Source organism: Brassica napus, chromosome A4 (assembly GCF_020379485.1).
Source record: "Brassica napus cultivar Da-Ae chromosome A4, Da-Ae, whole genome shotgun sequence".
NCBI lineage: Eukaryota > Viridiplantae > Streptophyta > Magnoliopsida > Brassicales > Brassicaceae > Brassica > Brassica napus.
In genome coordinates, this window is record NC_063437.1 from 11,953,813 (window position 1) to 11,969,819 (window position 16,007).

A 16,007-nucleotide genomic window follows, 5' to 3' on the forward strand; every position below is an offset into this window, starting at 1 on the left:
TATTATAGAGATTTTTGTTTCTACTATGGGACATATATATTAACAATATATAGTTTTTATACATAAGAGTATAACAACTTTTTACAATTTTTGGTTACAAATTAGGTGTGAAGGAATGACGAATAGTAAACATAAGCTTTCAGTTTTTTTTCAAGAGACAAACAACAGAAACAATTACAGAAAGCATATCTCCACATTTTAATCTTTAATACTCTTCGCGAGTAATTTTATGTTTATATATATATGGTTTAAAAAAAAATATTTTCCAGGTTTTTCATACCCGAGGCATCATCAAGTCTTTCAGAATCCAAAGAACTGAAAAAAAAAACAAATAAACAATATACTCAAAATGAAGTAAATCTGAATAATCGTCAGAAGAGTGTTGTTTGTGTTTTACCTTCTTCTTCTTTTTCTTCTTCTCGATGTAAGCTACTATCTCTAGCTGCTTAGCCATGGCTTCGTCCAGCGTCTGATATTTTCAAATAAAAATAAATTAGTCGCTACATCATACGTGTTCAACACGTTACATAACACAAACAATAAGAAACTGGTTACCTTCTTGGTCTCAGACAACTGAAACTCAAGCTGGTCGACGCGGGTTAGAGCGGCGTTGAGAATCTGTTCTTTCTCCGCGGAGAATGGCGCCGGCTGATTGTCCAACGACCTACATTTCTCCTCCAGCTCCGCCATTCTCTTCACCATCGACATGTACTCTTGGGTCGACACCATAGCCGTCTCTCCTTTCTCTGCTGCGCCGCCGTAAATGGCTGCCTCAGTGAGCTTCCTCGGCATGTTCTTCGTTAGCCTCACCACCGTCATTAACCCCATGACCAATGACATCACGCCGCCAAACAAATATCCTTCTCCTCCTTTCCTCTCCGATGGCTTCACGGCTGAGTATAAATCTGTTCCAGCAAGTAAAGACACATGTACATGAGTAATACGTTAAGAGTTATAACAGTAACAGAATCACATTTTAGAAATTTGAATCAATGTTTCTGTGTATTGTAACCTTCAGGCTCGGTAAAGGTTGCCTTGTGGAGAGTTGTAGGCCAAGTAGACGAAGCATCCACAGTTTTGTCAACAATTGGTGTGAAATTCTCATTCTCTGCGTTGAATGTGTTCTTCTGCAAAATTGGATATTTACATCAATCAAACAGAGGGATATCTTAAAGGGATAAAAGACTTAAAACTTTATAGACAGAGAAAGAAACTCACCTCAAAGGTTTCACATTTCTTCTATGTGTTGTTACAAGCAAAAAAAAGAAGAGGACAAGCTTTAGAACTTTACTACAAATGTGGGTTAAGAAAATATTGGGTTTTGTGTGTTTTACCTCTGTTGTGCTCTCATACACTGAGATTGTCTTCTCTTCAATGTTTGACAATGTCTTCCTTGGGCACTTTCCTTCTCCGTTTTGAACCATCTAAATAGTTAAAATACTAATGTTCAGTACCCTAAACCCTAATTGTTTTTGGGTTTTGTGCCAAGATAGTGTCTTAAAAAGTACCTTGAAGATGTCAGGGTCGTTCCATGGACCTTTGTCTGAACGCATGCATCCACCTTTGTCTGCACAAGTGCAGTTACCACCCAAGAACTCAGGTAGTTCACTGAACACACACACAAGAAAAAAAAAGCAGAGATTTAATTTTATGAATCTTTGGCTACAAGTCAGAGTTATTTAGGTCTTTGTATCTGTCTTACTTGGAGTCAATAATCTCAAGCAGCTTGCTTTGGTATTTGTTGCCAAGAACCTGTAACAATAAGTAAGCAGGACATTTAAGATTATGGTATTTGGAGTGTTGAAAGCGAAAAAAAAAAGATTACGTGAATTTTAGCAGTGGTCTTTGGGTCAAGGAAAGATTTGACAGTGCTCCACAGAAGCCTGAAGCCAGAACCAGCGTTGATAATGAACATACGGTTCAATGACTATATATGATCCATAACACACACAAAAACACACTATCTCAGTACTATTGTCTTTTGAGTTATTAGCTATAAAACAAAACTAGGTCTAAACCATCATAGTTACCTCAGGGTAGTTGTCACTATCAATCTTCTGGATACGCTGGAGTAGATCCCTTGCAGCCTTACTGAAGTTCTTCAACCCCTGGAGTTAAATACCAGCATAATCATTCGCTATATCTTTGAGTCTGAATACTGAAACAAATGCGGTAAGAGACTAAAAAAACATACCACGCCTTGCACATCCAAGATGGTGGTGCTCTGATCAATGTGCCTCTTGGCAGCAATGGAGCAAGCCGGTAGCTTGATATTGAAAGCCTTCTCAAACTCCCTCACATGGTAATTCACGTACCTATCGATGGTAGTGACTTGCATCAGTTTTGTGGCATCAACTTGGCCTAGCCTCTCTATGTAAATAGGCCTTCCTTCTTTGTCAACACCATGGTAACCTTGAGGATAGTACTTGATGACTTCGTCTATTTCCTTGAAATCAAAGTCCTTTTGAAAGAACAAGAAGAAAAGAGATACAATTTAATCCTAAAGTGAAGATGATGATGATATTAAAAAATGATATTGGTTATGTTTTTTTTTAAAACCTCCATGATAGCGTCAGTACCAAACTCTTTCCTCCAATTGATCATATCACACCACATCTGCTTAGCTTTTTCGATATCAAATTTCCTGGCCCTCAAAAACCTAAGCATCATGTGATGATCATCGTGTCTCGAAGGAAGAAGCTCGTCTAAGATGAGAGCTTGACGGAAAGCGTCAACAGCTTGAAGCTCTTCCACATCAATGTCGTCAACTATTGAGACGGACATCACTCTGCTGTTCCTTCGAGTTTTCTTGGTGAAAGAGTGTTTGAATTTGTTCGAGGCATTGATTGCTTTCTTCTTAAACGAACAAAGCTTTGTTTTCTTGTCATCCTCTGAGCATTCATGATCTACATCAAGAAAATCAGAATCTTTGCTAAAAGATGTCTCCTTCATTGCATAAAATCTTTACAATATTTTGTCCTTACCTGGCTTATTATGTCGATCCATATGAGCAGACATTGTATCCGCCATGCTTTTAGTCTGGATTTAAAATTCTGTTGTCACATAAACACATATATACAGGTTAAAAAATTATCTCTGAATCACTAATAAACCCCACAGAATACAAAATAATTTCATCAAGAGATTGAAAAAGAGGGTTCAGTTTTATAGATATTTGCTAAAAACAAATATCTAAGCATAATAAAATATGTCAAATCATAATAAATATTTTGTCAACTCAGAAAAATGATCTCTGAAACACTAATAAACCCCATAGGAAACCATAGAAAAATGATCCAGAGGGTAGTCCATGTGACGGTTCCTTGGCTAACAATCAAGCAATGAAAGAAGAAACAAAGAAACCCATTTAGACATTTGATCAAACATTCACAATAATCACCCTTCCTTACGAGAATTTAAGATAGCTAAAAGAATATATTCAATAATCATATGAAACGATAAAGGCATCCTGAAAAGGTTAACTTAGAGGAAACCAAACCCACATTTTTTATTATTATAAGAAACAGATAAACGGAAAAACTCAGGTAAAACTATAATCAGGGAGGATGGAAACAATCGTTGTATTCCAACATCTAGCGATTGAGATATAACAAATGAGAAAATGAAGAAGAAAAGACAAAATATAAGAGGGTTCTTGATTTTCCTGAGTGTTTTACCTATTAAAGATCAAAAGCTAAGGGAAGAAGAAAGAAAGAGAGGCGTATATAATCTCCTCTCCCCTCTCTCTCTGTTACCTACCCCCAAATAAAGGATGGCTCCAGATTTACACAACGCCAAATCTCAAAGAACAAATCTAGAAGAGAGAGAAAAGCTTATTTCAGCACAAGGGTATTGACAAAGGGTTTTACCTTCTTTTGAAATCCAGAGAGAGAGAGTTAGCTTAATGATCCATTTAAAGGAGGTTTGAAAAGGTTTGCCTTTTTTCTCATATGAAATGTAAAAGACGAGAGTACATTGTAATTTGTGTAAGAGGAGAGATAGAGAAAGAAGACGCCAGTTTTATAGGACAAGGAAGAAAGGCGCGTGCTTTTCCCGTTTTTTTCTGTTGACAGGATTTGTAAATTTACGAGGAAACCAATAAAATCCTTTTTTACTTACTTAGTGCAACTAATGCCTCCAACAAATTCACATGTTTCATAAAGAAAGGGTGTTAATATGTTCCAAAAAGTGTTATTTGAACATATTTTCCTTTTATATAAATACTATTTTAAAATATCAGTTCAGTTAATATCTACATATTTTGTTTAATATCAATAAAAACACATTGGTCTTATAAATATTTTAATTATCTCAAACCTTATTAGTTAATTATTTTCTTAATTTTTTTGTGAAAATTTCAAAATAAAATTCTCAATAAAACATTGATTATATTTTACAAAAATTGCAAATGTTATTTGTTCAAATTAGGCGACCTCAATAATTCTAAGCTACAGTAATTCATTTTGTTCAGATAATGTTCATTTTCTTAAAGAATACATAGAATTTTTTTTAATTCCATCAGTTTCGAATTATATATTGTATTTTAAAGGTAAAATTTTGTTTTGTATGAGTCGCTTTTATACTTTTTATGCAAATTTTTAACGAAATTTCCAATTTTATTCATATTCCTTCAACTATTATTTAGTAATATTAAAGAATTTTAATATATTAACTAGAGAAATATAAATTTTTTTAATATGTGTGAAAACATTAAACTAATTTTTTGTTGAAACGGAGGAAGTATATGATATTTTACTTGTTTTATAACAATTCTATATATTTATGCGTTTTGGGAATAAGTCACTAAATTACAAAAAAAAGTACTTATATTTCTGATTAAAAAGCTAGTGAAACATTGTAAAATAAATACTATGATCATGATAACTATTGTTCAAAATTAATTTAAACATATGATTTAGTTTTATTCACTCCATAAAATTTTGTGGTTGGCTATGCTACTGCATTTATGTATGGGTAAATATATACTCTCTCTGTTTTGAAATGTAAGATGTTTATGTTTTAATATATAAGATATTCTCATATTTAGATAGTTTTAACTTTATCAAAATCTGTATAACCATTCAAATTTAATAATTCTATTTTGTAATTGGTTAAATAATTTTAATTTATAGTTTTAATAATATTTTTTAGATAAAAATAATTTTTTAATAAATGTTTTACTTAGAATATTTTATAATTAGGAACAGGGAGAGAGAGTATATACGAATTACAATCATACAATATTTTTTCTAACATAAGAAAAAATAATGATATGATAGGGAAGAGCTGGTTTTCTTACTTTGAAAATTGTTAAATGAATTTTCTATTTCCGACAATATAATCATGAACGGGATGGATGGCTTCGGCTTTCCCAAATTAATAAAGCAGGCTGATAAAAATAAACAGTTAGTATCATTTATTTCTTCTTTTTTCATTTCTCTATGTCGACCTTATCATTTAATTTTTCCAGCTAAAACCTATAAACTCTATTTAAATTTTGATATATGGACCGACCATCATGAATGAACACAAGCCTCCAGCTCCTATATTAATTAACTTTATAATATACACATTAATGATTACTCTTCTAAAAAGAATGAGCATTGCAAATAGAAAAATATCAGGTCAACATTTCACAGCGGCCTTACAACATTTTGACATCAAACGGGTTTACAATTTTAAAAATAGAACAAATAACATTGATGGCCCGAATTTAGGCCCTTATCCTTTTTTGTTTGCATCTGATTTGGAGAGACATATCGACGGTTGCGTTCTTCGTCGCCGTCTTCATTTTCCATGGCAATTGTACTGTTACGGCGACTCCAATGTTTATCGTGGCCGAAGATCAATTTCTGGCGCCAAATGCCTAAGAAATTAAGGAGACAAGAGAATGTGCATGGCTATGATAGCCTCGCTTGACATGCATTATCGCATCATCGCTGCATACTTTCTCTATACATGCATCATCACACATGATTTGGTATGTATACATAAGTCCAATTTTAACACTACATTATATCTCGAGTCCAATGATCTCGACTGTGGACACAGTAGCCGCTCTAACACATATGCATATGGATATGGTCAGGGCCGTCTCAAATTAATTTGAGGCCCTGTTCAAAAAAAATATTAATCGTACATTTTATCAAATAATTTATAAATTAATAATTTTATCTGATTTTTTTTTTAATTATAAGTTCTAAATTTAGCATTATATCTAAATTTTTAAAGTTTTTTACCATAATTTATCTATATATTTCAAAAAATCCTTAAATTTTTTATTTTTATATTTCGGGGCCCTGTTCGACCGCTCCACTTGCGCGTGCTGTTAGACGGCCCTAGATATGGTGCAATTGCATAGGGTCCAATTTTATTTTACACATTTTCTTTATATTTGAAGGTTCACTTAAACTAGACTAAAAATATTATTACATTAAGATATGAAAATACTTGTAAAGTGGGGGGTCCATTTTAATATTTGAATAGGGTCCACTGAAACTTAAAGCCGGACCTGCTGTGGAGTAAAGACTTGAAAGCATTTGTTTGGTTTGTTGTGTTTGATAGATCTTGGTGATGGTGATTTTATCCATGTGAGTGGAGATGCTCATGTTAATACATGCATCTCGCATGACTCAAGGCTACACAAAATCAGTTTCAAATCTCCCCAAAAACCACCCTTCCCGGTTAATTAGTACTATAACTTGGCTCATACGTTATCTATGTAACTATGTTTGATCTCTCCCCAAAAACGAAGGCCTAGTGGAAACTTCTGATTTGGATATATTGGGGATGTGAGCTGCTTCATATAGAGCTATGAACGGCTCTTTTAATTCTCTCCTTGTTGGTTGGTTCTTCTCATCATGTTATATGTCTACAACAAAATTAATCATTTTAACATCAAACTGACAGAAAATAAAAATATATATCTCTCTTTACAAAAACGAACAAAATTATACAAAGAAAATAAAAAGAAAAGCTAAACAACATTTTATGCTCGGGCTTTGAAATATTTGTACCCGTATATTTACAAACACACAAAATATATGTGAATGTTATTGCATAAACTAAAGTTTTTCCTTATTCTTCTTTTTTCCTTGCTTTTTTATTTTTCTTTACATCTAAACAATACAAAACTCTTCATCCTTTTGGTTCCTCCTCTGTCTCGCAATGAAAGACTCGATCTTGTATCGGAGTTCATCATCAGAATCATCAGAAGGCCTCTCAGTCTCCGATCTCTTCAACTTCCCACAAGAACTCTTCTTCGAGCCCTCTAGTTTCTCTGACCGACTCCTTTCGTAACTGTTCTTCGGACTTTCCTGTTTTTGGGTAATGATTTGTCTCCGTCTCTCCACAGTTACGTCCTTCTTGCTTTTCTCCTCGTCGGACCTCTGTTTCGCACTGTTCTCGGTCTTTTTCTGTTTCTCTCCCTTATCTCCAGTGCTCTGTGTTTCTCTGCATATCACATCTGTATGTAAAGTCTGTTCTCGTCTAGACCTCTCCCAAACAAACTCGTCGTAAAAATCATTGCTATTTCTCCGTGCATCTGGTTCTTGACCCACAAAGAGACCACACTTGGCGACTATAGTGATGACTATCGCATTCCCCAAGACGAAAGCAAGGTGACGGTTGATGAGAAAACGTGTGAGACCAGAGTCCTCGAACATGATGATTAGTTGGTAACAGAGCTTGGCCACTGTAACCATAACCACAGTTATTTGGATCACCCGGTAAAACAAATCTAAGAGTATTTGAACTCGAGACTTCTTCACAACAGCCTTCATATTTCTTGGTTTAGCCTTTTGGGTACTAGTAAGTGAATCCATCGGCGTCGATGAGGAAAGAATCAGAGGAGGGTCTGAGTCTGATTTTCTCTTAGTTCTTTTGTTTTTATTGTTGGGTTGAGAGAATGCAGCTTCGCAGTGTGAGTATTTATAAAGGGTCATTGAGTGCATTTGCTTTCTTTTTCGGGGCACTAATCTTCTTTTTCGAGTGAATTATTGCTATTTTGTTTTTATATGAAAAAAGAGTTCATACATGTTTCACACTTCAATTTCTTAGAACTAAAAACCTAGCAATAATATAGTCTTGTGTCCTAATATTTCGCGACTTTATTATTCATAAACTTGACATATAAATTAATTAAACATAATTCTTGTGACAGAGATCCAGATTTTTAGTGGTCTGATAACCATCTAGTTTGAAAAAGAATTAGTTTTTTCATTAATTAAAATTATTTGCATAAACAAATGTTTCAAATTATGAGAAGCTAATGATTTCGAACCGAAAATAATGGATCAGAAAATGTATAATTAATTAATTATATAACTCTGAATAGGTGATTCAGAATTGTGGCTCACTGTCTTATAGTATGTCAATCAAACAAGTAACATACTAACTTTGTTATAAAATACTATTTGATCATGGAAAGTGTGCAGTTCCCAAAGGGGTTTGTTAGCTAAAAGGCCATGTCTCACTTGTCAAACAATGTAATACAGTCTATTTTATACTTCTAAATTTTTAATTATGTGCTATGTGATTTACATTTTTGCAGTCAAGGTAAAGAAAAATCATTGAAGCTAAGGAAAAGGCCACAATATACGTTTAGTCATGGAACAAGAAAACGAACACTATTTAGTCATGGAATGGTTGCAATTAGCTTTGGGCATTTCAATTTCCGGTTCCGTTCCGTTAATTCACTTTTTGGTTCTATAAAATATAAGATCCATTCAGATATTTACGAAATCCAGTTCAATTATTATCGGTTTTCGATTCAGTTTGGATAATAAAATTGGAAATCAGATAATATCAGAAAAAAAAGTTTTTTTGGTCCAACTCGGAAAGTTCGATTCCATTTTCAGATAATTTCGATTAATTTGAATAAGTTTTAAGCATAACTCGGATTTTCAGAGAAAATATCAAGATTTTATTATTTTGGGATAAAATTTCAGATAATTAGGATAAAAAAATATTTTTTGATTAAAAATTGGATAATTCATTTTCTTGGATGATTGGTTTATAAAAGTATTTTAGAATATTTGGTTATTTCAGAATAAATATAATTAATATTTTAAGTATATATATTGTATTTAAATATTTGGGAACCATTTGGTTTTCAGTTTGGTTCTGATTTTATTTTGTTTTTTTTTTTGTTTCAGAGATATAAAATCTATGTAGATATTCATGAAACTCGTTTAGATTTTATTTTTTGGTTCAATTCAGTTTTTTGGCTCCGAATAAATGTGTCCATAATTAGCTGCAATGCTATTTTTTAAATTTATCAAATTATTAACATGACTCAAAATTAAAATTATTTTATAGAAATATGTGGATCGACAAATATATATATATATATATAATTGAAATTTAATTATATGCATGTATGTTAATATTTAGCAATGAAAGTTAATATTATGTTGTTAAACAGTCTCTAATGTATTTTACTATTTTCTAAAATAGATGAACTCTATAGTAGAATTGGAGTTTATTTCAATATATTTTTTCAGAATAACACTATCTAATTATAGAGTAAAAATAGATGATTTTTATTTTTCTCCTCTTTGTAGAGCAAAAAATATTAATATTTATTTTAGAGGAAGAAAATAGTTGGATTGGAATAGATTTGCATCTAGACGTTGTTATAGAGATACATATATAGATGAATTGGAGCATTGCTAAAAAGTTACATGCACTATCTGCAGCCATTTGTAATTTCTCACTCAACTCACAGCAGCACACCATTATTTTTCTATATCAATTAAGTAGCTTTTTATTTTAATCAAAATAAAATAATCTCTTAAATTAATATGTATCACCATATTTGAAATTAAAAAGAATTGAAAAAGTTTGTAGGACTTGAATGATTAGTACAAAGCATGTCTATCGTGTCAATTAAAATACTCCGGGATATATAATATAGTATTGTAATCGCCTACGAACTCAATCAAGTTTATAAAACCTGTTTTCATTTTCTTTTCCTTTTTGAACCTGTTTTCTTTCTTTGTTCTATAAACTAGTTTGTAAAGTTTTGGTAACACAGATGACAGATCAACCGCGAAACCAAACGTTCCGGATAAAAAAAATATCAATACTATTAAAAGGGAAGGAGTCCTAAAAAATCTACTTAAAACAAGTCATAGTTGAACCATTTCATTTAACTAGAATTCCTATTATTTCTCATACTACTAACTTAATTATTCTTCATTAAAAGCAAATTAGTCATAAAAAATGGTACTAACCTAATTATCTACTTATACGTTTACTATATACGCATTATTCCATCATAAATATTTTGAGCTAATATTAAATAATGTCCACCCTATATTTATATAGTATATGGTTACTTATGATTTATTTAATAGATAATACCTTCAAAGACTATAAACAAAATATAATATCTATTGTAAAAAATACATTTTTTACAGAAATGAACCATTATTTTATACTAACCTTATTAACTAAACCGATTTCATTAACCATGTTATATATATGAACACTTCAACATTATCATTCACAAACTAAACGATGTTTGTCACAACTTAATATTCCAAGTTGGTTGTATTATTTTAATACCAAACCAGTTCCAATAAAAATCCATAGATATGTTTATGATCTACATAAAACCGGTTCAATCTTTCCATCTGCTATATTTTCAGAAAATGACTATTTATCTTCGGTTCTGTTAGATATTTAGTCTAACCAATTATAAATCGGTTAGTGATAACTTCTAAAACTTTGAAAACACTTTGTTATTTATTAACACTATATCGATACTTTAAAACATGTTAGCAGTAGAATTGTGTTTTAGAACAAAATCTACTTATTTTAAAACATAATATTATTTTGAAAATAGTTTTGATACTATGTGTTATATTAAACATAGTTATATATATTTGAAATAAATACTTATATACATAAATTATACTTTTGGTTAACTAAATTATTTATCAACCAAATAAAAATATTCGGGTAATTCAAGTTTTCGTGTTATCCGGTTTATAAATAGTTTAGGATATGTCGTTATTTAAAAATTGAATGTAATTAATATTTTTAAATATATAATTTTTATTTAAAAATTCAAGTACTCATTTGGTTCTCGGTTCTGTTTCAATTTTTCGGTCATAGATTTATGATTTGCTATATTATTTATGCAATTCAATTCAATTTTGGTTTTTCAGCTTGGTACGATTTGGTCCCTGGTTTTGGATAAATGTGCTCAAACTTATACACTATCTTATTAGAAATTCGTTTACAATATATTTAATTACAAAAGCAAACCCGCGCTTTCCAAGCGCGGGTCAAAATCTAGTTATGTATTATTTTGGCGAAAAGTATATCATTTTACATTCTATGATATTTTTGTCAACTCAAATCCATAGATACTGGAAAACTATGCAACTAAAAACGGTTATGTGGTAATTTCTATTTATAATCAAACTTAATCTAATATAGCCACAATTCACTTACTAATTGTCTGCATAACACTATAATATATAGTTTAATGCGCTGACTTGTACATTTGATAACAATCTTAAACATTACCTCGCTTGTCTGGTATATATCATTGTATTGCATATTTACATGTATAAGCAACCGAATATAAATTCTGATCAATATTTCTACTTATTTCAAGATGCGGATAAATAAAAACCCTTTCTTACAAGAACATCACTCTATTGTACTTTATTTATAATATCTATCATCAATTATGCTATTTTGTTATTAGATCTATCATATAGTACAACTGTTTGTATTGATATGCAGTATATGGAATCTCACACTGAAATCACAAAAAACACAAAAAAATGAATACTTTAAGTCATTCTTTTAAAATATAGAAATAAACCATTCCTTCTTCACTAAGAGATTGAGAGATGGCTTCTACTTCTACAACGTCTCTTTGTTAATGTGTTTCTTTATGTCTTGTCTCTTTCTAACCAAAAAAGCATATATATATGTGGTTTCATTTTAATTTCAATTTAAAATTTGCTATTTGATCGATACACTTTGAAGAAAAGATAAAAGTCCCACTTCTTTGTTCTCACAAGACATCTTCATCAATCACCATTGCCCATGAGCGTAACGTGTCACTCGATGCTTCAATCTACATTGTGCAAATTATGAAGTTTTTTTGTGTACTTTTTTGAACACTAATCACTCTTATTCATATTTAGTTTACGCCTTAGCTAGATTATATATAAGCTAGTTTTGATCCCAAGTAATGTGAATTATACTCAAACACGATTTTGATCCTGAAATTTAGAACACAAACTAGTTTATCAGAGGAGTAACATAAACTAGTTTTACCAGAGAAAAATCTACTTAATGATCGTTCAAAAGAAAATATTCTTAATCATCGTTGCATGGAATCTATAAATGAACCAAGAAGAGGAAAAAGAAAATAAATGGACTGTAAAACACGTTTTTGTTATATCACCCAATATAAAAATACATTAAATATTATAATACTTTGTATTTGAAGATATCTTTTTGAGGTATTTAGACCAAAAAATCTTTTTGAGGTATTTGATAAATTTAATAAAACTATCCCTTTTGTATAGAGAAATGGCTGGACTTAATGAAGCACACGAGAAAATTTCCTTCTACATAAGATTTGTATGTGGGCCTCTCTAAAAATCTATGAATTTCATTTTCATTATAGATTTAGGAATATGAATCTCACACAAAAAGTTAGTTGATGGAAATTTTGTTATATGTTAGTAGATCTTTATAAAATGTTATTCTAAGAAAAAGTATTCGTATGCTTAAACAAAGAATAATTTTTAATAAATTGATTAAACTATCAATGTGACTGACCCTTTTTCTGGTGGCAAATCTATAAAGAAGCAGAATCTGAGTTTCATCAGATAAGGCGACCTGCGATATTTAATTAATCTCTAGTTGATCATCGATAATTATTTCAGTTTTTTTTTTCTGTCTGATACGTGCATTTTTTAACATTTTACCCTAGATCACATGTGAGTGCATGCTGATTCAGTGGGGTGATTCGGTGTTAAATGTTAACAAACAGCTTTAGCAAAAAAAAAAAAAATGTTAACAAACAGTTTCGCCAAAAAGAGGGAAAACAATATGTCGCGCCACGTATTCACTTGGTTATCTTAAAATCAATCAACCATGCAAAATAAAAGCTGTTTCCTTTATTTTGTCTAGAGAACATTCTTTTCAAAAAAAATCATTTAATGTGGCAAGAACTTGAAATAATTAAAAAATATCCGACCTGCCGGAATCGAACCAGCGACCTAAAGATCACAGCAACAACTACAGTCTTCCGCTCTACCAACTGAGCTAAGGTCGGTTTGCTTAGTATATGTCAATTAATTTATTAATAATAGAAGTGACTGAAGCTCATCACAGTGAAATTTCATCTTTATATTACGTTGTTGGCATCCATGATTCATTAATGCATTCCCAAGTCATTTTTACATCCCAGTGTCAATTAAACATGAATGAATTAGTTAAAAGAGTAGTAAACATGCAATTTCATTCATTTACTGTCACACATAAAAGATAATAATAAAGTTTGGCTGACAAAAGGGATACTAAATTAAGATGCACTATAAGTCTATATATAAAGCACGCTTCAAATTAAATTATATTACTAGGTGATTTTCTCGCCCATACACGGATACAAACATTTTACGTAATAACTGAATTATACCGATTGATATATATTTTTTAAAATTTTTATAAGTTTTAAGTTTTTTTTTGTATTTTATATGTATAAGAAAAAATATTATGTATCAGCATGTTCCCATCTTAGTTTGATATGTGATTTCACATATAATATTTTGTATTTTTTCAAATATTTATTTTTGATATGTTGAACTACATCTATTATTTTAAATTAAACAACAATTTATATTATTTTAAAATTGGATTTTTTTTTCTTAAATTCATGTAGTTCAATTATTTAATTTGTAGGAAACAACTCCCATGACTTCCATCAGAAAATATGTTCTTCTTTAGATATATGCAAGATCAAAAGGAATGATACTATATATTGAGATGGTTTTGATTAATGATGAGATAATTTCTATCATGTTTTTCAACTTCCACTAGTCCTACAATTATAAAAATCCATGTTTCATCCTTCAATTCTATATAGCTTATATTTTTATTATTTCATAGGGTAGCCGTATTCATGCAACAATTGAAGATAATAATTTTGTTAAGAAGTTCAAGAATAAGTTAGTAGAAGGTGGATCGAAAATAAATAACACATTTAAGATCACCTCTTACACCTGTGATTTTAGAAATTTAGAAATAATTATCATGGCCAAGTTGAATGTATTGAAAAAATAAATATAGCACCACAACTAAAGTATTTATTAATAAAATTTTAATTAAAATAACATAAAAATACAAAAAAAATAAAATTAAAACTAATAAAATATTATCCAAAATTATTATATTTTGGTTTCTTACAAAGATTCATGTCCGCGCCTATGAGTCACCTAGTTGAAAATAATCGTGGATAGCAATACCTAGTCTTTGCTCACAAGTTCTGTAACTTTTTTGTATTCGACATTAGTACATCACCTAGAATTTAAATTAGTAAAGAAACAAATTATGCAAAAACAAAACTATACGTGAATTATTTATAAATTGCAGATTTAATTATAATAATGTTGAGAAGTGAAAAGTATAAATCAAAAATAAATAAAAAGAAAAAGTTATATTTTTTTATCAGCCAGACACTTCAGTTAAAATACATTCATCTTTATATCATAATAATATTATTAATTTATACGCCAAAATATTATTCCCTCCATTTCACTTGGTGTTTAGGGATATTTTTGTTTAAAAAAGAATGATATTTTTAATTTTCTTTGTAAACAAATTAGTATTATTGGTGTTTGTAACTGTTTGTATTATGCAGACTAGTTTTTATTGATTGAGTTAGTTGTGGTTAATGTTTTTTATGTAAAAACAAGATAAATAAAATAAAAATTAGTAATTTTATTTGGTCTATATAAATTTTAAAATCACATATATTACAACATAAAGAGTAAGTTTTTTTTTTTTGTCAACATGTTTGATATTATTAATAAAGCCCACAAGACACAATAGAAAGAGGATAATGGCCCAAACCAACATACTTTCAAACAAAGAATAATCATACTATACATTAATTGAGAAATCATTTAAGTAATTTTTGCTTACGTGTCATTAATTGCTAAAATATTAAATTGTTTTTATAATTTGATTGGTCGAACTTTAAATTTTATTTGTAGTAATTTTATTTTAATTAAATCTATAAAAGAAAAATTAAGTCTATAATCTTTTAATATCACCTGTCAAATAATCTACAAATAAATACAATCAAATATTTTTAAAGTAAAAAGTATTTTATTAAAATCAGTATATTTACCATATTATTACAAAATTAATTTAAATAACATAAACTAAGATATCTTTAATGAATAAAAATATATTTTTATTTTTATTTAAGTTTCCTTTTATATTTTTCCAAACAACATATATATTAAAGATTCTTTTATAAAATATAAAACAGTTTATACATAATGTGATAAAAATAAAAAATAAAAGTTTACAAAAATAATTTAGATATTAAAATATAAAATAATCTTCCCTTTTAAAAATCGGTTATGTTTTCTTATTCAACTTTGTTTTGGTCATCACTTTGTTTTTTCTAATTTTATTTTTGAAAATCAACACATACAAATTAATAAAAAAATATTTACACATCTAAGATGAAGAACCAAACTAATACAATGACTAAATTTTTATTTGATTTGACTGTATTATATAAAAAATAGTTGTACTTTAATTTGAAGGAATATGTGTAACACAATATACCTATAAACTGAGTAACTAAACCAGTCCAAATTTTTATTCCAAAATAAAAAATTTACCTAAAATAATAATAATATTAGTATATATAGTAATAGTTCTTATATTTGTAAATCAAAGTGGCATTCATAAACATAACTTGTAGTATCTTGAAAATTCATACACACTCATAATAA

General features: G+C 29.7%; 2 protein-coding genes and 1 non-coding gene across 7 annotated transcripts; all 3 read right to left on the bottom strand.

Moving 5' to 3' along the window:
- Window positions 1-37: 37 nt before the first annotated feature.
- Window positions 38-4,055, bottom strand: LOC106446368 (phosphatidylinositol/phosphatidylcholine transfer protein SFH3). 5 transcript variants are annotated; one of them, XM_022718127.2, is made up of 14 exons: window positions 3,870-4,055; window positions 2,985-3,053; window positions 2,560-2,906; window positions 2,195-2,461; window positions 2,031-2,108; window positions 1,826-1,927; window positions 1,703-1,752; window positions 1,509-1,608; window positions 1,335-1,424; window positions 1,219-1,236; window positions 1,013-1,127; window positions 556-905; window positions 398-469; window positions 38-315 (listed from the first exon to the last, which is right to left on the bottom strand). In XM_022718127.2, exons 2-14 carry the CDS (start codon window positions 3,028-3,030, stop codon window positions 301-303), a joined length of 1,650 nt encoding a protein of 549 aa, XP_022573848.2. In that variant the 5' UTR covers window positions 3,031-3,053; window positions 3,870-4,055; the 3' UTR covers window positions 38-300. The 5 variants fall into 5 exon arrangements, with proteins under 5 accessions (XP_022573848.2, XP_013743532.2, XP_013743533.2 ...); XM_013888078.3 differs by having other exon boundaries at window positions 1,219-1,239; window positions 3,870-4,054; XM_013888079.3 differs by having other exon boundaries at window positions 1,219-1,239; window positions 3,760-3,890.
- Window positions 4,056-6,882: 2,827 nt separating this feature from the next.
- BNAA04G12250D lies at window positions 6,883-7,953 on the bottom strand. The gene has a single exon (XM_013888081.3). It carries the CDS (start codon window positions 7,950-7,952, stop codon window positions 7,119-7,121), a length of 834 nt encoding a protein of 277 aa, XP_013743535.2. The 5' UTR covers window position 7,953; the 3' UTR covers window positions 6,883-7,118.
- A 5,275-nt stretch (window positions 7,954-13,228) lies between these two features.
- TRNAY-GUA lies at window positions 13,229-13,312 on the bottom strand. The gene is given in 2 exon segments: window positions 13,229-13,264; window positions 13,276-13,312. It is a non-coding gene; the product is annotated as a tRNA-Tyr (tRNA).
- Between the last annotated feature and the right edge of the window lie 2,695 nt (window positions 13,313-16,007).

Coding starts and splice junctions, on each gene's coding strand:
- LOC106446368 (XM_013888078.3), bottom strand. CDS start 3,030: ATGGCGGATACAATGTCTGCTCATATGGATCGACATAATAAGCCAG. Junction 1,753..1,825: donor AGACCACTGCTAAAATTCAC/GTAATCTTTTTT, acceptor TTATTGTTACAG/GTTCTTGGCAACAAATACCA. Junction 470..555: donor AGTTGTCTGAGACCAAGAAG/GTAACCAGTTTC, acceptor TGAAAATATCAG/ACGCTGGACGAAGCCATGGC.
- BNAA04G12250D (XM_013888081.3), bottom strand. CDS start 7,952: ATGCACTCAATGACCCTTTATAAATACTCACACTGCGAAGCTGCATTC.